Raw genomic sequence first — 23,495 nt, 5'->3', positions numbered from 1 at the left:
AACACAGTAAGTTAAACAAAATGAGAAGACAGAGATACACACAGCAGATGAAGGAGCAAGGTAAAAACCCATCAGGCCAAACAGATGAAGAGGAAATAGGCAGTCTACCTGAAAAAGAATTCAGAGTAATGATAGTAAACATGATCCAAAATTTTGGCAATAGAATGGAGAAAGAACAAGAAACATTTAACAAGGATCTAGAAGAACTAAAGAGCAAACAAACAATGATGAACAACACAATAAATGAAATTAAAAATTCTCTAGAAGGAAGCAGTAGCAGAATAACTGAGGTACAAGAACAGATAAGTGACCTGGAAGATAAAATAGTGGAAATAACTACCACAGAGCAGAATAAAGAAAAAAGAATGAAAAGAATTGAAGACAGTCTCAAAGACCTCTGGGACAACATTAAATGCATGAACATTCAAATTATAGGGGTCCCAAAGAACAAGAGAAAAAGAAAGGGACTGAGAAAATATTTGAAGAGATTATAGTTGAAACTTCCCTAATATGGGAAAGGAAATAGTCAAGTCCAGGAAGCACAGAGAGTCCCATACAGGATAAATCTAAGGAGAAACACACCAAGACACATATTAACCAAACTATCAAAAATTAAATACAAAGAAAAAATATTAAAAGCAGCAAGGGAAAAGCAACAAATAACATACAAAGGAATCCCCATAAGGTTAACAGCTGATCTTTCAGCAGAAACTCTGCAAGCCAGAAGGGGGTGGGAGGACATACTTAAAGTGATGAAAGGGAAAAACCTACAACCAAGATTACTCTACCCAGCAAGGATACCATGCAGATTCAATGGAGAAATTAAAACTTTTACAGGCAAGCAAAAGTTAAGAGAATTCAGCACCACCAAACCAGCTTTACAACAAATACTAAAGGAACTTCTTTAGGCAGGAAACACAAGAGAAGAAAAAGACCTACAAAAGCAAACTCAAAAAAATTAAGAAAATGGTAACAGGAACATACATATCTATAACTACCTTAAATGTAAATGGATTTAATGCTCCAACCAAAAGACACAGACTGGCTGAATGGATACAAAAACAAGACCTGTATATATGCTGTCTACAAGAGACCCACTTCAGACCTAGGGACACATACAGACTGAAAGTGGGGGGATGGATAAAGATATTCCATGCAAATGAAAATCAAAAGAAAGCTGGAGTAACAATTCTGGTTTTTGTTTTTTGTTGTTTTTTTTTGTGTGGTACGCGGGCCTCTCACCACTGTGGCCTCTCCCGCTGCAGAGCACAGGCTCCGGATGAGCAGGCTCAGCGGCCATGGCTCACGGGCCCAGCTGCTCCACGGCACGCGGGATCCTCCCGGACCAGGGCACGAACCCGTGTCCTCCGCATCGGCAGGCGGACTCCCAACCACTGCGCCACCAGGGAAGCCCTGGTGTAACAATTCTTATATCAGACAAAATAGACTTCAAAATAAAGACTATTACAAGAGACAAAGCAGGACACTACGTAATGATCAAGGGATCAATCCAAGAAGAAGATATAACAATTGTAAATATTTATGCAGCCAACATAGGAGCACCTCAATACATAAGGCATATGTTAACTGCCATAAAAGGGGAAATCAACAGTAACACAATCATAGTAGGAGACTTTAACACCCTACTTTCACCAATGGACAGATCATCCAAAATGAAAATAAATAAGGAAACACAAGCTATAAATGACACATTAAATAAGATGGACTTAATTGATACTTAAAGGACATTCCACCCAGAAACAACAGAGTACACTTTCTTCTCAAGTGCTCATGGAACATTCTCCAGGATAGATCATATGTTAGGTCACAAATCAAGCCTTGGTAAATTTAAGAAAATTGAAATCATATGAAGTACCTTCTCCGATCACAATGCTCTGAGACTAGACATCAATTACAGTGAAAAACAACTGTAAAAAATATAAACACATGGAGGCTAAACAATATACTACTAAATAACCAAGAGGTCACTGAAGAAATCAAAGAGGAAATCAAAAAAAACCTAGAAACAAATGACAGTGAAAACGTGACCACCCAAAACCTATGGGATACAGCAAAAGCAGTTCTAAGAGGGATGTTTATAGCAATACAACCCTACCTCAAGAAACAAGAAACATCTCAAATAAACAACCTAACCTTACATCTAAAGCAATTAGAGTAAGAAGAACAAAAATACCCCAAAGTTAGCAGAAGGAAAGAAACCATAAAGATCAGATCAGAAATGAAGGAAAAAGAAATGAAGGAAACAACAGCAAAGAACAATAAAACTAAAATCTGGTTCTTTGAGAAGATAAACAAAATTGATAAAACATTAGCCAGAGTCACCAAGGAAAAAAGGAAGAAGACTCAAATCCACAGAATTAGAAATGTAAAAGGAGAAGTAACAACTGACACTGCAGAAATACAAAGGATCATGAGAGATTACTACAAGCAACTATATGCCAATAAAGTGGACAGCCTGGAAGAAATGGACAAATTCTTTGAAAAGCACAACCTTCCAAGCCTGAACCAGGAATAAATAGAAAATATAAACAGACCAATCACAAGCACTGAAATTGAAACTGTGATTAAAAATCTTCCAACAAACAAAAGCCCAGGACCAGATGGCTTCACAGGTGAATTCTATCAAACATTTAGAGAAGCGCTAACACCTATCCTTCTCAAACTCTTCCAAAATATAGCAGGGGGAGGAACACTCCTAAACTCATTCTACTAGGCCACCACCACCTTGACACCAAAACCAGACAAAGATGTCACAAAAAAAGAAAACAACAGGCTGCTAACGCTGATGAACATAGATGCAAAAATTCTCAACAAAATACTAGCAAACAGAATCCAACAGCACATTAAAGCGTTCATACACCATGATCAAGTGGAGTTTATCCCAGGAATGCAAGGATTCTTCAATATATGCAAATCAATCAATGTGATACACCATATTAACAGACTGAAGGATAAAAACCATATGATAATCTCAAAAGATGCAGAAGAAGCTTTCCACAAAATTCAGCACACATTTATGCTAAAAACTCTCCAGAAAATGGGCATAGAGGGAACCTACCTCAACATAATAAAGGCCATATATGACAAACCCACAGCCAACGTCATTCTCAACAGAAACCATTTCCTCTAAGATCAGGAACAAGACAAGGTTGTCCACTCTCACGACTATTATTCAACAAAGTTTTGGAAGTTTTAGCCACAGCAATCAGAGAAAAAAAAGAAATAAAAGGAATCCAAATCAGAAAAGAAGAAGTAAAACTGTCACTGTTTGCAGATGACATGATACTATACATAGAGAATCCTAAAGATGCCACCAGAAAACTACTAGAGCTAATCAATGAATTTTGTAAAGTAGCAGGATACAAAATTAATGCATAGAAATCTCTTGCATTCCTATACACTAATGATGAAAAATCTGAAAGAGAAATTAAGGAAACATTCCCATTTACCACTGCAACAAAAAGAATAAAATACCTATGAATAAACCTGCCTAAGGAGAAAAAAGACCTGTATGCAAAAAACTATAAGACACTGATGAAAGAAATTAAAGATGATACAAACAAATGGAGAGGTATACCATGTTCTTGGATAGGGAGAATCAACACTGTGAAAAGGACTATATTACCCAAAGCAATCTACAGATTGAATGCAATCCTTATAAAGCTACCAATGGCATTTTTCACAGAACTAGGACAAAAAATTTCACAATTTGTATGGAAACACAAAAGACCCCAAATAGCCAAAGCAATCTTGAGGGAAAAAAACGAAGCTGGCGGAATCAGGCTCCCTGACTTCAAACTATACTACAAAGCTACAGTAATCAAGACAGTATGGTACTGACACAAAAACAGAAATATAGATCAATGCAACAGGATAGAAAGCCCAGAGATAAACCCACGCACATATGGTCACTTTATCTTTGATAAAGTAGGCAAGAATATACAACGGAGAAAAGACAGCCTCTTCAATAACTGGTGCTGGGAAAACTGGACAGCTACATGTTAAAGAATGAAATTAGAACACTCCCTCAGGCCATACACAAAAATAAACTCAAAATGGATTAAAAACCTGAATGTAAGGTCAGACACTATCAAACTCTTAGAGGAAAACATAGGCAGAACACTCTATGACATAAATCACAGCAAGGTCCTTTTTGACCCACCACATAGAGAAATGGAAATAAAAATAAAAACTGGGACCTAATGAAACTTCACAGCTTTTCCCCAGCAAAGGAAACCATAAACAAGACAAAAAGACAACCCTCAGAATAGGAGAAAATATTCGCAAACGAATCAACAGACAAAGGATTAATCTCCAAAATATACAAGCAGCTCATGTGGCTCAATATCAAAAAAATAATCAACCCAATCCAAAAATGAGTAGAAGACCTAAATAGACTTTTCTCCAAAGAAGATATACAGGTTGCCAACAAACAAATGAAAGGATGCTCAACATCACTAATCATCAGAGAAATGCAAATCAAAACTACAATGAGGTATCACCTCACACCAGTCAGAATGGCCATCATCAAAAAATCTACAAACAATAAATGCTGGAGAGGGTGTGGAGAAAAGGGAACACTCTTGAACTGCTGGTCGGAATGTGAATTGGTACAGCCACTATGGAGAACAGTATGGAAGTTCCTTAAAAAACTACAAATATAACTACCATATGACCCAGCAATCCTACTACTGGACATATACCCCAAGAAAACCATAATTCAAAAAGAATCATGTACCAAAATGTTCATTGCAGCTCTATTTACAATAGCCAGGAAATGGAAGCAACCTAAGTGTCCATCATCAGATGAAAGGATAAAGAAGATGTGGCACATATATACAATGGAATATTACTCAGCCATAAAAAGAAATGAAATTGAGTTAATTGTAGTGAGGTGGATGGACCTAGAGTCTGTCATACAGAGTGAAGTAAGTCAGAAAGAGAAAGACAAATACTGTATGCTAACACGCATATATGGAATCTAAAAAATACATATATGGTTCTGATGAACCTGGGGGCAGGACAGGAATAAAGATTCAGATGCAGAGAATGGACTTGAAGACAGGGAGGGGGAAGGGTAAGCTGGGACAAAGTGAGACAGTGGCATGGATATGTATACACTACCAAATATAAAATAGATAGCTAGTGGGAAGTAGCCGCATAGCACAGGGAGATCAGCTCGGTGCTTTGTGACCATCGAGAGGGGTGGGATAGGGAGGGTGGGAGGGAGACACAGGAGGGAAGGGATATAGGCATCTATGTATACATATAGCTGATTCACTTTGTTACACAGCAGAAACTAACACACCATTATAAAGCAATTATATTCCAATAAAGATGTTGAAAAAAAATAATAATCATAAGCTATTTTGAGAAGAGCAACCAGTGGCCTATCCTTACCCCTACCCCACGTCATGGAATACAGCATCCTTGCCTGTCTGCAAGACAGCTGAAACGCACTACGTTCTTCGCCCCACTATCTGCCCCAACCCAGAGAACTTGTATCAACCAAACAACCTAGAGAAGAAAGTCATAGGGTGGGATACAAGGTGGCAGTTGGGGGTGTTGTGTCACCCTCACAAAGGCAGGGACTGTGGTTTCTTGTATTCTATGCTTTATCTGGTGGCTGGCACAGAATAGAAGCTCAATAGATATTTGCTGAATGACTGTGAATGAGTGAAGGAAAGGACGGGGGACAGAGGTCAGCATTTGCAATGGCACATTGCATTCCAGGGGTATAAATGTCCCATAAGTAAAGTGGTAGCCAGGGTGCAGGTGGGGAGATGCCAGGAGCGGAGTGTGCAGCATTGGTTCAGAGGGCCTCAAGACTGAGAAGTGAGGATGACAGAAAATTCTACACATAGGACATAGCTTCAAAGAGGAATATTTGCTTGATCCTAGAGCCTAGGTTACAGATGTTGCAAATTGACTTGCTTGCTATGGCTCCCAGCAAATAATGTAATGAACAACCAGATGGCCGTTTAGGGGAGCCAGGGGCAATCCACATACCTGTCTGTTGGCAAATACCAAGTCGGGAAATCTTTCTCCATATTCAAATACTACTGGAGACAAGAAGAATCACACAGAGCTTACCAAGATGTTTTATAGAACGAAGAAAAAGGAACATCTTCCTGAAGACCTAGAAGAAATGAGCTTCTGGAATCAGGATAAAATTTTAGAAAACTGTTAGGCATCCTCAAAACATGCAGTAATCCTGGACTATAAGAAACAGGTTGGAAAGTCACCAAGGAGAGAATAGATTACATTGTTCGTGTTTAAATTAACCTGACCTTACTAGAAACAATTTGGCAAAATATATTTTGAGCTGTAGAAAATATTCTACCCTTGACTCCTTAATTTCATTTTTATTCTAAAACAAATCAGAGATACTAAAAGTTTTATGCAAGTATGTATGAAATAATTACATCATTTATAACAGTTTAAGATAAATCTAGTCTAATCTAATGCCGATGTAGATAAATAATTTTGGCATATTCATATGATTTTGTTATTCAGTCCTTGAAAACATAATTTCAAAGGATAGCTAATAAAATTGGAAAGTTATCATGGTATATTTTAAGTAAAAAAATAACAGATCTGAGTTTTGTTTAAAAAAAATTGATTTCCAAAAAAAAGTCTATAGAAAAATGTAGTACTGTTAGTAATTATCTCTGTATAGAAGGACTTCAGATGAATTTCATTTTTTAAAATAATTTTTTAGTTTTCTAATTTTATATAATGAGCATGTATTAGTTTATACTCATAAAAATTAAACACCTGCTTAAATGCCTGGTAATGGCTCATGAAAAATAGAATTAAGATTACTGTTTCAAACATTTGTATTTTCTCCCCTTTCTCTGAGAATCCCTTTGAAATGCTAAGAGTGCTGTATAAAAATGAGTAGATCCATGGCGACAGTAAAATTTAAAAAAAAGAGAAGGGTGGGATTATTTTGCTGGCTAGACCAGAATAAACTGCAACCCACATGGACAGAGGCTGCAGGCAGGCAGCTGCATTCCCTGGCAGAGCCCCAGGAGGGCCACGCAGAGGGGCAGGTGAGGAAACCCAGGCTGTGGTGGCCCCAGAATGGACTGAACCAAACCCATTCCCAGCATTTTAGCTGGAACTTTCCAAACAAAGATGATCATTTGCTTGGTGGGGACTCATGTGTGGGTGCTGTGCCCAAAGAGAAAGAGTGACAAAGAGGCTCAAGGGGACATGCGGTGACCTTTGAGGTACGCGTTGAATCCTGCAGAAAATAAGAAATAAGCAGCCAGTGCCACTGAGAAGTCAACTGTTGAGATGCTTTTCACGTTCATCTCCAAACATGAGTGTTGCTTCATAACCGGCCAGTTATACTCTGCACTACAGATCTAGCATAGAACACCCTGCCCATTAAGAAAAAGAAGAAAAAGAAAAGAAAAGAACAGCTAAGACTCTTCCAAACATTCCTTGTACCGAATACAATGAAATCTGCATGAAAGCATATTTTGCCTCTAATGGGCAATTCCCTGTGTTAAGCAATTTCTTCCAAGTGACTCTGTGTGATAGAATTCAACACTTATTTTTAAAAACTCCAGTTAAAATCCCATATTTTGGCCTGCAATTGGTCTCTAGGGTAGATGCTAAATGGGAGCTTTATTGTAATTCTTTGGATTTTACACATTTTAAACCATAAGGTTTAAAGTGCATACTAGCAGGTAAAAGATTATAATAGATTAAAAAAATAAGACTTTATTTTCTGAAGAGAAGTTAAGGACTTCAGGGAATGAAATGATGTTGATCAAAACACTGAAATCTACTAGCTCACTGCTTACTTATAGCCAGAATGAAATGGAGGAAATAGGGAGTCCCCACTGTCTAGTGCTAATGAAAATATCTTTGTTGTATTACTTTTTAAGATTCCACATTATGAGAACTAGAGAATAGAAGAGGGGCATGAACATATAAGAAGGATACAACCATTTTAAGTTTCATTTCTGGGATGAGAAAGACATACCAGACAATTTGAAGATTCCCTATCATAAAATGGTGTACTACACACAACACATCAGAAATATGTGAAAGACTGTATAAAATTAGAATGCAAGACCTTGACTACAAAAAAAAAATTATAGTGGGAAATTTAATGTACCTCTTTCAGAATCTGACATCTAGTAAAAATATAGATAAGGATATAGGGAATTTGAGTAACATAACCAAGAAACTCAATACATATGTACATAACTTTTTTCTTAAAAATAGCAAATATTCTTCTTTTCATATCCATGGAGTATACACCCAAATCAGTCATGTACTTGATCACAAAGAAAACTTATATTTTATTATTTAAAAATTTTTTTTTGATGTGGACCATTTTTTAAAAGTCTTTATTGAATTTGTTACAATATTGCTTCTCTTTTATGTTTTGGTTTCTTGGCTGCAAGGCATGCAGGATCTTAGCTCCCTGACCAGGGATCGAACCTACACCCCCTGCGTTGGAAGGCAAAGTCTTAACCACTGGACCGCCAGGGAAGTCCCGAAAATCTTACATTTTAAAAGTAGAATTATTACTGATAACATTCTCATAATTTGATAAATTAGAAATAAATTTTTAAAAAGGTGATCAAAACTGTGATCATTTGGTAAACTAAGAAACTGTCAAAAAATTACCTATCAAAGGAAATCAAAACTGAATCATCTCAAATGTAATCACTGAATCAGACAAGGATCATCAATGGATGCTAAAAACAGTGGCTTACAGAGAGATTGGAGACAGGAGATTCACACAGCGCTCAAGTATTGCCGCATAGGTTAAAAACTAATTCCAAAGGTAAAACTATACTTTTACAATGGGGGTTAGCACTGTAACCATATGAACAAACTTAGCATCACCAAGAGTGGGACAACTTGACCTTACGTGCCTGTTGATATGAAATACGCATTATTAATTTTTTGAAATACACATTATTAAGCATAGAGCATTACCAATGAATATTCTTTTCTTTTTGGCTTAAACAACAGACATTTATTTTGTCACAGTTCTAGAGGCTAGAAGTCTATGATCAAGGTGCCAGAATGGCTAAGTTCTAGTGAGGGCATTCGTCCTGGTTTGCAGACAGCCACCTTCTCCCTGTGTCCTCGTTGCGTTCCATGGAGCATGCGTGCAGAGAGACAGCGATTGATCTCGATCTCTCTTCTTACAAGTCCACCAGTCCTGTCAGCTAGGACCCTACCCTCAGGATATCATTTAACCTTCATTACCTCCTAAAAGCCCTGTCTCCAAGTATACTCACATTGGGGATTAGGGCTTCAATATATGAATTTTGAGAGGACACAGTTCACTACACAGCAGGGTAAGTCTCAGTTCGGACTAGCCACATCCACATGGTCAAAAGACATGGGGCTACCAGGTACCATGTGGAATGGTACAGTCCAACAGTTGTACTTGAAGCATACCCCTAACGAGTGAGAAAGACTTGTGCATTTGCCAATGAATATACTTGTCTAAAAGGTTCAACCTGAATTTCGAGCCTTGACCTAATTTCTAGTTTACAGGAAATATAGCAGAGAGAAGAACATATTAATGGATGCTGGGAGGAAACAAACAAGTCCAGAATGTGGAATAGTGTGCAAAACAACTGACCTGGTTTCTTCTAAAAATCAATGTCATGGGGAAGAAAACGAGAGAAACTGGTTTAAAGAGACTAAAAAAAACCCAACATTGACCAAATATAATACATAATCTTGATTTGATCATGAAATAAAGAACATCTATACGTAATTTTTTTTGCGATAACTGGGGAAATTTGTGTATGTACTGATAAAATTATTAATTGTTTTTAATATTTTTAGACACAGTAATGGTATTTTGGTTACCTAATAGAATGTCCTTGTTTTTCAAAATTGTATACTTTAGTATTTAGATAAGAAGTGTATGTCTGTTTTTACATTGAAATGATTCAGTGAAAAAGAAAAGAATAAATAAAAACACATTTAATATATGTGATATATATATGTATATATGTGATATATATGTATATATAAAGGCAAGAAAGCAAAACAGGCATATTATTAACAGTGGATAAAACTAGGTAAATGGTATATGGATATCCTTTTTAGTTGAACTATATGAAATTGACAATACTTGACCATTTTTGAGTTTAAAGAAATGACAATTTTACATTTGAATACACCAATTACCGTAGGAGACACTAGAAGGGTGATTAAAAACCCATCATTAAAAGAACTCCAGGAACCAGATGGTTTTACAGCTGACTCCTAACTAGCCTTTAAAAATCTGATCATTTCTATGCTATGCTATTTCAGGCCATGAAAAAATAGAAAAGTCTTTAGCTCATGCTATGAATGTAGCACATCCTTAACACTATTTAAACCCAATAAAGACAGCCCCCTCTACCCCCAAAAAGAAAAAGAAAAGTATAGACTAACCTCAGTTATTGTTATAGATAGCAGAATTGTAGGAAAAATTCAATACCAGGATATCTATCAATATATTTCATCACATCAATAAAGTAGAGGAAAAGACTATGTGATTATCTCAATATATGCTGAAAATACTATTAAAATTTATCTGACATTTCTAATAAAAGCTGTGAGTAAAATAAGGTTACTAATGAGTGCTTAGTTCTGCTTAATGGACTTTAACATGTATTTTCTTATTTAATGTTCACACATTTAATCTTCAGAGACAGATCCTGTTATCCCCATTTTGCTCTCTAGGCTAAATGTCTAGAAGAGGGAATGTTGAGTCCTATAATAATTGTATGTTTAACTTTATAAGAAACTGCTAAAGTGATTTACAGATTGGCCATACCATTTTGCATTCCCACCAGCAATGCATTCTCTTTAAGTGTGAGTATGTAGCTTGTATTTTCATTCTCTTAACAGTGTCTTTTGCAAATCGAAAAATATTCATTTTGATGAAGTCCAGTTTATCATTTTTTTCTTTTGTACATGATGCTTTTGGTACAATATTTAAGACTCCTTTGCCTAATTTACAGTCATGAAGATTATTCTCTTATGTTTCCTTTTAGAAGTTTTATATTTTACATTTTGATCTATGATCCACACATGTCCTGCATGTGTGCCATCCAGTGTATAGTCTGGGACCTGAGTGATGCTCTATCTTGTAGCTCATGTCTCACAATTTGGTGTGCTGTTTAGGCTCAGATCCATGCTTACATAGCTTGGAAGCGAGCCCAAAAGTTTATACACAATTTTATCGGATCACTTTCTTGTGCTCCCTCTACTCCACAATGTCTTCCACGTTTTCTGGCTTCCCAAAGCCCAGGGCTTTCGTTTCCCTACACTGCTACATGTTTCCCATGATTTTTTCATAATATTGGGCCTGTTTCCAAGCTCAAGCAATGATAAGATTAAGAGAGAAAAAAATGCAGTGGGACTTCTTCCCAAGGCCTCTGGACCTCAGTTCCTCTGGTTGGGAATTTGGGGTCCACTCAACTGTTGCTGCCATCATTACCACTGCTGCCTCAGGTTTGCCTGGTATTGGGATGAGAATGGAGTAAATGATAACAAACAAAAGAGGGGATTTCCCCCACTCTTTTGACCCACAGCAGTCCTCTGTCCTGTTCCTCATGTCCAAAACAGATAATTTCTTTTGCAGTTCTTCCTTGTTGTGCAGTTCTGGCCTTTAAACTGCCTTTGAGTTCAGGTCAAGAGATTCCAGAGAGGAAAAAAAAATGGGAAATTCATCACTGTTTTAATAGTACTCTGAATTCTGGTTTCCTTCCCCAATCTATCTGCTACCACTTGCTTTTAAGAGTCCTTAGATGACTGCTCCATTCATTCTGGCCAGGGATTTTAGTTGCATTCGTTGGAAGAGACAGAGGGGAGTAAGTGTGCTTACACCGTCTTGATCAGAACTGGAACCCCTCCGTAGTCTTTTGGATCACAAGTTCCAACTATTGCATTTAAAATATATTTTTTTCAGACTTCACCTATTACCCAAAGTAAAGATACATCTATTACTTAAAGTAAGGCACCTATATTTGATCATACTTTATGGTAGCAAGCTAATAAATTCTCTTTGATAGAGCAGAATGTTCACTGTTTGGTAAACTTAATAAATGGGTGAAGCTTATTAACATCGATGTTCTCAAGAGCATGTTGGAGAAGATAAATAAGAACACGCCTAGTGGAGGATAGCTGGCAGTTATGAACATAAAGACTACTATCTCTGAAACCGGCAAGATTCAGTACATGGAAAGAAAGCATATTAAAGAACCCAGATGGCATTGGAGGCAAATTTAGGAGCTGCTAATCCCTGCTTGTTAAAAACCTAGGATATATTTAGGTTAACAATAGGTTACTAGACTTATACAATATCTTTAATAAAATATGTCAAACTGGATTGATTTAAGCAATAAATATTTGGAGTTGTGAAACATTTTTTAGAAGAGCCTATGGAAAATAGAACATAATTTTAAATGGGGGTTAGAGGTAGGGGATATTAAGTACAAGTTTACATTCAAATGAGTAAACTGGTTTTCCATGTTTCTTGACAAAGGGTATTTCTCGGACCTGCCAATTAATAAAAATTGAGACAAAGTGTACAAATTGGTTCACAGTCAATGCAAAATAATGAATTGATACACATTGATGAAGCGGTGCAAATTAAATATCTGAAGAGATCCTAAGCAAAGATTATCATGTTCAGAAGGAAATAAAGCATGTTCTAGAAAGAATCTTTCTGAGCTGTTGGATGAATATAACGCTTTTTGTGAGCATTTTTCCTTAAGAGGTTTATCATTTTGAATGCAGAAATAGGAGCTGCCTGTAAAACTGATGAATCTAATCATTACAAAAAATGAACTAAGCTCCCCAGAGGCTATTTCTTTCTATTCCCCATGTAAACCATGCTTTCATAAATACAATTAATTAATAACACTTTATATGTATGTATGTGTGTGTGTATATATATGCCATAGGCAGAAGAGTGTTTGGATAAGAAAAGGCTCATAGGTGATCATGTGGGTAGTGTTACAGCAACATTTATTGAGCACTTACTGTGTGCCCTAAATTTATACATGCAGTACTTAATCCATATAAAAATCTAAAGAGGTAGGTATTATTATTGTTCCAAGTTTACACATGAGAAAACTGAAGCATAGAGAGGTTAAATTTCTTGCTCAAGGTCCCACAGCTAGTAAGAGAGGGAGGCATGGTTGGGCCCCATACCGTCTGCCTGCAGAATGTGTGCACTGATCTACTATGTTAATACACCAGTGAAGTAAATTGTTAAGCATGCATGAGACTTTGGATGCTAGAAAGAAAACCAGGCAGAACACAATTGGATATGAAGAGAACTTGATTATATGTATTCTTCCATTATATAAATTTGACATTGCCTCACCTCAGCAATAAAGGAAGTCTGTATGTAAGCAGGTGTATTTAACTCTACTGTTAAGATTAAAAAATATTACTAAAGACAGTTCTCTCCTTACCACTGTTTGCATTCCCATGGTGGCTGTTATTATAAACTTTGTAGCCAGTGGGTATATATGATAAAGGAATCATTATAGGATGACATAAAATAGGATGGGCCATAAACCCAAAATAAAATTTAAATACTTAACTAAAATAATGGTAGTGGAGACATTGCACTAGTTAAAAGTTATTCACTCTGCAATGGACACAGGGCGGTATGTGTGATTTTTTGTTTGATCTGAGGAAGGGGCTGACAGCAGACTGGCTTGGGATCCCAAATGGGGTTAGGAAATGAGTCTGAGGGTAACAAATTCTTCTAATTCCAAATTCCTATAATTGAGGAAGACAAACGTCCCTGCTTGGCTACCTGAGATCAGGGCTGGCCTTGTTTACCTTTAACTTTTCTAGGTCAAGGAAAAAAATCTGCAGCAAGAAACTTCTGTGCGGCACTAGCAGGTCAACCCCATCACTCATGAGGGATGAAGATTTCCTGTGTTTGTTTTTAACTGGCCTGTCTTGCTTATAAAAGTGCATCTCTTTTTCCCCAGAGAATTTGTTAATCAAGGTAGTTTGCAGGCTTCAGGAATTAGCTCATTTATTTGGGGCAGCAGAAGAATGAACCAGTTGGGAGCGCAGGCCCTGGGCTCAGGCTGCCTGGCCTTGTAGTCTGACTCTGTAGCCAGACAGCGGGGTGACCCTGGGCCACTTTGCAAGGCCTCACCCACCCTAGGAGGTAGCTACTGCTACTGCTATACGGGGACATTTTATAGATTAGAGGCTGAGTCACAGGGAGGTCTTAGGCCTGGCACTTTATTTTCTAAATATCTAGCACAGAGTAAATAGTCAATAAAAGCCAACTATTACTCTGAGATGTTCGAAGCAAAAATCTGGAAACTGTAGAAGTCATCTTGCTGGGGGCACTTTCTCATATTGTCTGGAATACAAGTTCTGAATTGCTCTTGTGTGCAAGGCTTTCTGTACTGTGGTTGAGGTATTTCGAAGAGATGGCTCCAGCATTCCTATCTGGGAGAAGCCAGGAAAGGTTTGCACTGTGGTATGGGCTCCATTCTCATGAGTTCTGTTAACTCCATGTGACACCCTACCCTAAACTAAGGATGCGGTTACCATCCCGGATTACTTACCACTGCCGGAGAGCCCTGCCTCACTGGTTTCTGAGGTGTATTTGTAGGCATGTGTAATTATTTGGTGGACAATACTGTTTACTGGCCTCTGTAGGGCAAAGCCTGACACCTTTGATCTCTTGTTTCTTGGCTAACAGCAGAGCTAGTCCTTGGAGACTGGGAGCTGGGTTTTCCTCACCACCAGTATTAATGTAATTCACAGAAGGGAGGAGATCTGGATTCTAATCAAGAAACCATTCTGCTTTCTTTTACATGAAAACCTCCAAAATAATACTGGGGGAGTCTTTTCTTTTTCTCTAGAATTTTAAGAAACAAAGGTTCGTGATTTATTTCAAATGCTGCATTAAAAATATTTGTTATTATTAAAAAAACAACAGCTTTAGGACAAGAAATTTGAATGTGCTTAGGATAAAACTTAACCAATGGAGAATTTGTTTCATATGTTAAGATAATGCTGAGTCTCTTTAAGCACGAAGTCATTGCTGTTTTAAAGTTTTTCTATCAAAGTGTAATTCATATTAATATTATCAATTTTTACCTTACATAAAACGTTTAATCTGCATCTTACTGTGGTAGTTTTCAGCTGAATGGCAAATTTTATAGGGACTAAAAAATAAATAAATAAACTCAAGTACATACCTAATAACTTAAGAGGAAAAAAAATGTAGAAATTTAAAACAATCAAAAAAGGGGGCTTCCCTGGTGGCTCAGTGGTTGGGAGTCCGCCTGCCGATGCAGGGGACATGGGTTCGTGCCCCGGTCCGGGAAGATCCCACATGCCATGGAGCGGCTGGGCCCATGAGCCATGGCCGCTGAGCCTGCGCATCCGGAGCCTGTGCACCGCAACGGGAGAGGCCACAACAGTGAGAGGCCCGCGTACCGCAAAAAAAAAAAAAATGATGGATAACTATCATTTAAAAGCGATAATGAAATGAAGGATTTCTTTGATAGCATTATAAACCACAGTGGAAGTGGAGCATATGCTGGTATCACTATAACATGGTCAAACCAAATTTATGTCGTGCTTGTGTGTGTGTTTGAACACACACTAACTTATGATCCTATTCTTTTATGTTTATTCTATTGTGCTCTATTTCCTTCTCGTTGATCAATGCACAATGAATTTTTCTCTTCAAGTTAGCCCCTGCTTCCCTCCAGCATAGGTGCTAAAATTTTTAAACTTGAGGCTCAGGTGTGGGGCCCTGGGCAACCCCAGGCAAATCTGACAGTATTTAATATTAGCCCCATCTCTATGTGGGGTTATAAGTCTAAACCAGTGGTTCTCAAAATGTGGTCCTAGAGCAAGCAGCATCAGCATTGCCTGGAGTGTGGTTAAAATGCAAATACTTAGGCCCTGAACCAGACCTACTTGATCAGAAACTCTGGGGCAGGGGCCCAGCAATGTGGGTGTTTAGTGAGCCCTCCAGTTGGTTCTGATATTCATTAAAGTTTGAGAGCCTTTGGTCTTAACTTGGTCTTGCTGCCCTGTATCCTGTCTACCTGGGTTGACTTCCTAGATACACACATACCTATAAAGCTCAGTTATCCCCTCTGATTTCCTCATGACTGGGTCTCTGTCTCTCTGACTGGGTTTATGCCCTGATTTCAGATTAACACTCTAGCTCCCAGCTGGGATTTCCACCTGGTCTGCTGGACCACAGCCCTGTCAGCTCCTTTCCTTAAATATATCACAGTCCTGCTTTTACTCTTCTCCCCTCCTGGCTGGTGGACAAGTCTGACATTGAATCGGTTGGGCCATTTGGAGCCAGTTCGCACTGGGGCATCTCCATGACCTGGGAACTCCATGCTGTGCCTCCCAGCAGGCCATAATAGCACTGGCCTAAGAAGACCTCCAGTCCCCTCACCTGTGGACGTTATAGTTGACATTACTATCCTTCTTTATTAGTCCCTGTCCTATAACCTGATAAACATTCTAACCTGCCTAAGGCCCCATTTTATATTACCCTGTCCCTACTGATCTGGATATCAAGAGACTGCATGAGCTATAACATCTATCTGAAGTCAGTGGATACCTTTGGAAAACACTACAGTAGAGTTAGGTAAACATTTTAGGGTAAAACATGTATTGATTTGGGACAAATCCTTCAGAGTAAAGAAAGACAATAGTAGAAAATGAGTTATATTTGAATTACTTTAAGAAAATGTTGCCACTTTATGTTCTGAAATAAAGCACCACTTTATGTTCTGAATATTCTAATTTACCTGATAGAGCATTCAATACATTTATCTTATGAGGATTGGTATCCTCTAACTTCTGCTTTCCAAGTCCTAATTTTTCCACGCATGGATCCACCTACTGAATTTATTTTCCCGAAACCTGAACACACCATTATCTTACTATCAGTTTACAGGAGACTCAATACTATAGCGTTTAATAAAATATTCGTGCTCATCCAGAGGAGCCTATAAGCAGCTACCACCGTGAAAGAAATTGAAGGTCACATTTATATGCCTAGAAAATAGTTCAACAAGTATTTCAAAACATTCTCCATTTCAACCTTTGGTCAAAGCCCTTTTATGTTTTAGCAATATTCACAATACTTGAAGAGGTCCTTTTTTCCTTGAATTGCATTTACTGCATAACCACTTGGCCCAGTTTAGACATAAGCTTTCTTACCCTAAACTCATGAGTCCTGCTTCTGCTTCTATTTGTCAGATGGATAGAAATTTGTCAGTAAAGCCTTAACAAAAGGAATTTACATGCGTACTTATATTCATTCAATTTTCCATGGAGCAATTATTTATTCCATTCTACTATGTGCCAAGCACTACATTGGTGCTGGAATAACAGAGTCCTTGCCTGAAAAAAATCTTCTTGGAAATCCCCTCCCAGTCAGATGGATCTTTTCTTGTCAGAGATGGTGGGTATGGATTTGCCTCACAGAGAATGGGTGGGGACCAGGGAGGGGCTGCATGATCATCAAGATGTAGGGCTTTGGAAAGTAAAATGTGATCTATGAAAGCACTGTTACATTCTGGGATGTGAAAATGAGGACCCAGATCAAAGAAACAAAGACAACAACATTTTACTTTTTCACAATTGGTACAAGCTATTCATTTTTCATCAAATCTTCTACTACCTGCATACTTTGGGTTAATAGCAATCATCTTCCAAGCACTGCTTACTGGATGGCCCCTAACTGAAGCCTTGACCCGATTTTCCTTTAAGAAATTGTCTAATCTGTGTCTATAGCATCCCTCTGGCCAAACATATGGTTGAATAATCAAATACGTTTAAGCATTTCCTGTGTCTCTAATTCTATCCTAAGTGCTGTGACAAATTAAAAACAAAGCAAATTCATTTTCTCCTTGGTATTATAGTTTTTTCTCTATAAATTCTACTGTATCATAAGTAACTTGAGGACAAGACTCATGTCTCACTCATTTTTGTGAACTCCATGGATTATCACATTATACTCAGTAAATATGATTGAATGGAAAAATTCATAAAGAAATTCATTTCTAGGGACTGTAGACTACAAACATCATCCTGAGATTTCTAGAACTCTTGGAAAAGTCAGTTCTGTTGGTGATAGGTCACACTGTTTCACCTTGTGAATGAAGGTCAACTTGACCCCAGGGAAAGTTAGTGTACAGACATGCCATTGTACTCTTGACCAGTCAGCAACATCAGAAACAGTGCAGCCATGCCTCATAATGATTTCCTTTGTTAAGCAGTGTCACTCACCTGATCTGAAGCCAAGTCAGCATGGGGGTTGTTCCTCCTCCGAATACCCAGACTGTGAAGAACACGAGGAGCAGAGTGGTGGTAAACATCATTTGCTTGGGCTGAGATTCTGTGTTCCGAATAGCTAAGGCAAAAGCTATCGCTCCTCGCAAACCTGATGGAGAAAAACCAAAGAAGGAAAAGAAACATCTGCACGAGTGTCATTCTCATTTCATTGAATTTATCTTTACAATTTACTGACAAACACAATTGTATTTTAAAATTAAACTTTTAACTTTGAGATAACTGTAGACTCACATGCAGTTGTAAGAAATAATAGGGACTTACTGTGTGCCCTTTCCCCATTTTCTCCCCAGCGGTGATATCTCGTCTTGCAAAACTGTCTAGTACAATATCACACCCAGGATTTTGACACTGATATAGTCAAGATTCAGTACATTCCCAACACCATAAAGATCCCTCATGTTGCCCTTTATACTCACACCTACTTCTCTTCCACAAACTCCTTAACATCTGGCAGCCAGCAATCAATCATCCATTTCTATAATTTTGCCGATTCAGGAATGTTATATAAATGGAATCATGAAGTACGTAGCCTTTTGTAATTGGCTTTTTTTTTCACCCAGTGTAATTTTTGGATACTCATCCAGGTTGCCAAATGTATTGATAGTTTGTTCCTTTTTATTGTTGAGTAGTATTTCCATGGTATGGATATTCCACAGTTTGTTTAACCATCATCTGTTAAAGGACACCTGGGTAGTTTCCAGTTTTGGGCTATTACAAAAAAGGCTGCTGTGTGAATGAATGTAAGTTTTCAGCTCTCTGAGATAAATGCCCAGGAGTGCAATCACTGAGTTATATGGTATTTGCATGTTTTTTTTAATTAATTGATTTTAATTAATAATTTTATTGAAGTAACATTATTTAAATTTATATGTATAACATTGTATATATTACAACATGTTTCACGTGTCCAACATTATATTTCTTTTTTTAATTTAATTTTTTATATATATATTTTTTTTTTTTTTTTAATTTTATTTATTTATTTATCTTTTTGCGGTACACGGGCCTCTCACTATTGCGGCCTCTCCCATTGTGGAGCACAGGCTCCGGACGCACAGGCTCAGTGGCCATGGCTCACGGGCCCAGCCGCTCCGCGGCATGTGGGACCTTCTCAGACTGGGGCATGAACCCGTGTCCCCTCCCTCGGCAGGGGGACTCTCAACCACTGCGCCACCAGGGAAGCCCCTATAGCATGTTTTTAAAAGAAATTACTACCAAACTTTTCCAGAATGGCTCTAGCATTTTACATTCCCAGCAGCAATAGATAAGTCATCCAGTTTCTCCGCCTTTACCAGCCTTTAGTGTTGTCATTATTTTAAATTTTAGCCATTTTGATAGCTTATTGGGGTTATAATTTCCATTTTCCTAATGGTATTGTACATTTTTTAATGTGCTCATTTGTGATCCATCTACCTGCTTGGGTGAAATGGCTCTTTGTGTCTTTATCTCATTTTCTAATTGAATTGTTAGATGTTTGTTAAATTTTGAGAGTTCTTTATATATTCTAGATAATAGTCCTTTGTTGGATATATAGTTTGCAAATATTTCCTCCCACTTTGTAGCTTTTTATTGATAAAGTCTAATCTGTTGATTTTTCCTTTTATAAATCATCTATTTGGAGCCAGGTCTAAGAACTCTTTACTTAGCTCTAGGCCCCAAAGATTTTCCCCTATATTGTAAAATTTTTTCTAAAAGTTATTTAGCTTTACATTTTACCTTTAAGTCCATGCTCATCTTGAGTTAATTTTGGTATAAGTGGCGAGTTTTAGGCTGAAGATCTTTTTTTTTTTTTTTTTTTTATGGTACACTGTCATGATTACTGTAGGTATATGGTAGGTCTTAGTATTGGGTAGACCTCCTGCACTGTTGGTGGGAATGTAAATTGATACAACCACTATGGAAAACATTATGGAGGTTCCTTAAAAAACTAAAAATAGAACTACCATATGACCCAGCAATCCCATTACTGGGCATATATACCCTGAGAAAACCATAATTCAAAAAAACAGATGTACCACAATGTTCATTACAGCACTATTTACAATAGCCAGGACATGGAAGCAACCTAAATGTCCATTGAGAGATGAATGCATAAAGAAGATGTGGCACATATATACAATGGAATATTACTCAGCCATAAAAAGAAATGAAACTGAGTTATTTGTAGTGAGGTGGATGGACCTAGAGTCTGTCATACAGAGTGAAGTAAGTCAGAAAGAGAAAAACAAATACCTTATGCTAACGCATACATATGGAATTTAAGAAAAGAAATGGTACTGATGAACCTAGTGGGAGTGCAGAAATAAAGACGTAGACATAGAGAATGGACTTGAGGACACTGGGTGGGTGGGGAAGGGGGAAGCTGGGGCAAAGTGAGAGTAGCATCGACATATATACACTACCAAATGTAAAATAGTTAGCTAGTGGGAAGCAGCCGCATAGCACAGGGAGATCAGCTCGGTGCTTTGCTACGACCTAGAGGGGTGGGATAGGGAGGGTAGGAGGGAGGCTAAAGAGGGAGGAGATATGGGGACATATTATGCATATGGCTGATTCACTTTGTTGTACAACAGAAAATAACACAGTACTGTGAAGTAATTATACTCCAATAAGGATCTATTTAAAAAAAAAATCGGGTAGAGTGATTCTTATTTTTCATTTTCAAAACTGTTTTAAATATTCTAGATCTTTTGCCTTTCCATAAAATTTTAAAGGAATATTGTCTGTATTTACAAAAAAAATCTTTCTGGGTACAAATACTTTTAGAAAATCAAGTGTGTTAGACAACAAGGAAAACCAAGCTTATGGACCGTTGAAAATTAATAAACGATTAAATGACATTTAAGAATTATTCCAGCCTGAGAACATACTTTTACAAAGTCTATAATCTAAACTGACCTATTAAAACCTGCTTTTTTGTCTATTTTTCTTCTTTAATAATAATATGTTAATTGAATTTTTATGAAGCCATATTAAATATATTTGCAAGAAGATGTTAAAGAAGATTAAATGCTACAATTTCAAATCAAAGTGTGATGACATTATAAAAACAGATGTAGACTTTGAAGAAAAGTAAATAAAAGCACGAGTAGTAAAACTAAAAAGTTAAAATTGAAAATCTCTCTTGGGTAACACAAGACTTATAAGACATTTACAGGCTCTGTTACACCACGTAACAGGGCAAATAAACATTTATAATGATAGCAAGTATAAGTCAAAGGTAGTGATTTTTGCTACTTTTATAGGAAGGTTTAAGTCACATACATAAAATTTCAATGGTCCATTTTTTATAATATTTATTGTATTAATATCATCTAGGTTTCTAATTTTCTAAATCTTTATTCATACATTAAGAGACTTTTAGAAATTGGATACAGGTTAGGATGGGAAAAACTATAACTACTTTGGTCTTTATCCTTGGCTTCGCAACTTAGAATATAATGTTCCTTTCTCATCTTTACACTGAGAATATACAAGAGACGAGTGGCATAACACAAGATCCAGAGGATTAGAATAGAGAGACTTAATATATTTTGCCTGAAAGAAGGAAGCCTCAGAAAGAGAGAGGAACATGCACTCTGATTATAAAATTACCTTCAAGGAACAAAATGTAATGGAGGAAGAAAATTATTCTAAATCTCCATGTAGACAAGGAAATGGCCTGAAGATAAGAAAGATAACATTTGAAGTAGATATTAATAAAGAAAAAAAATTTTTTCATCAGAAATTCTGAACACTTAGATGGCTGTACTCAAGAAGAGTACACCAGAGACGTTCATGCACTTAGACCCAGCTGGGGACAAGAGAGTGGGGATATTAATAACCCTTATTACTGGAGAATATTTCAATAACGTTCTCTCCAGGAAATACAAATGGTGTCATTAGGGAATGAGAACTGAAAGAAACAGTTTTCCAACAGCCTTCTATATCTGAGGAGAAAATGTATAGGTTAAGGTAAAGCTCCTAGCAGTGTTTAATCAGGACAAGATTGGAGATAGAAAGTGATCTTTTCTTTTTCCCTTTTCCTCAAGCTCACATTTCCAGAAGTGTCCATAAAGAAGCATTACTCCAGTTAAGTGGTGTGTATTAGAAATATTAAGTGATAAGACTCTAAGTATTTGTTTTCATTATATTGAATATTTGTGTGTGTGTGTGTTTTTGGCTTTGTTTTTTCATTTTTTGTTTTGTTTTTACTTTGAATTTTGTGAGAAAGAGAAAAATAGAGACTGGAATAAAAGTTAAAACTTGCTACGTCATGTTTATTGTAAAGTTCATGTTAGTTATCAAGGGCAAGGAAGGACATAATCATTTATCTTCCTGAATATGTTTAATAATGTATTGTTATTATGTTAAACTAGCATAACTAGGCTCTTAAATCTAAATTATCTAGACATGAGCAGTTCTTAGTTTAAAAATATACTCAAAAGATGTATGTTATTCTGACTTCTAAAAAAATCTGTATCCTATAAATAAAACTCTATATTTACAGGAGATGCAATGTGGAGATCTCTTTAAAAAAAAGAAGAAAGAAAAATGCAGCCACTGCCTTGTACTTGTACTTGTGGAATATTAAGAAACATTGATATTTAGAACCAACTTCAAGATGGCTCTATAAGAGAAGCCCTCCCCCATATAATGGTCACCTAAAAAAACACAGAAACAGTGTGTTTTTGGAGAAGACAGTATCTGTCTGTAGCCCTGGCCACTTTTCGCAAATATGGCTCATGCCACATGTGAGATGGCCTAGTAGCATGGGAAGCATGGAACTGAGAAAGGTGAGGTCACTAAGTAGACAAAGTGAAGCTCATTTAGAACTCTAGATGAGAACAACTGCCTACATACCATTCATCCTTTATGATGCCAAAGTTATTGATCACGCATTTGGCGCCTAGACAATTGTCAAATCAATGGCCATTCGTTGGCTTCATTCAGCACATATGTGTCTTAGCCTGACATAACAAAATACCACTGTCTGGGTGGCTCCAACAACAGAAAATATTTCTCACAGTGTGGAAGCTGAGATGTCTAAGATCAGGGTGTCAGCATGGCCAGGTCTGGTGAGAGCTTTCTCTCTGGCTTGCAGAAGGCTACCTGCTTGCCATGCAAGA

At 37.2% G+C, this 23,495-nt stretch overlaps 1 protein-coding gene across 1 annotated transcript in view; it reads right to left on the bottom strand.

The window, feature by feature from the left end:
• The window catches only part of SLC9A9 (solute carrier family 9 member A9), a 558,734-nt gene that overhangs the window by 179,267 nt on the left and 355,972 nt on the right, over positions 1–23,495 (bottom strand). The window contains exon 12 of the mRNA XM_022582689.3: positions 18,322–18,475. Coding sequence (XP_022438397.1) covers positions 18,322–18,475 — 154 coding nt within the window. The remainder of the gene's footprint in view (positions 1–18,321; positions 18,476–23,495) is intronic.

Source organism: Delphinapterus leucas, chromosome 4 (genome assembly GCF_059928025.1).
Source record: "Delphinapterus leucas isolate spDelLeu-1000000601 "Yukka" chromosome 4, BTC_Dleu_Yukka2, whole genome shotgun sequence".
Lineage (NCBI taxonomy): Eukaryota > Metazoa > Chordata > Mammalia > Artiodactyla > Monodontidae > Delphinapterus > Delphinapterus leucas.
This window is presented reverse-complemented; position numbering and strand designations above follow the sequence as displayed.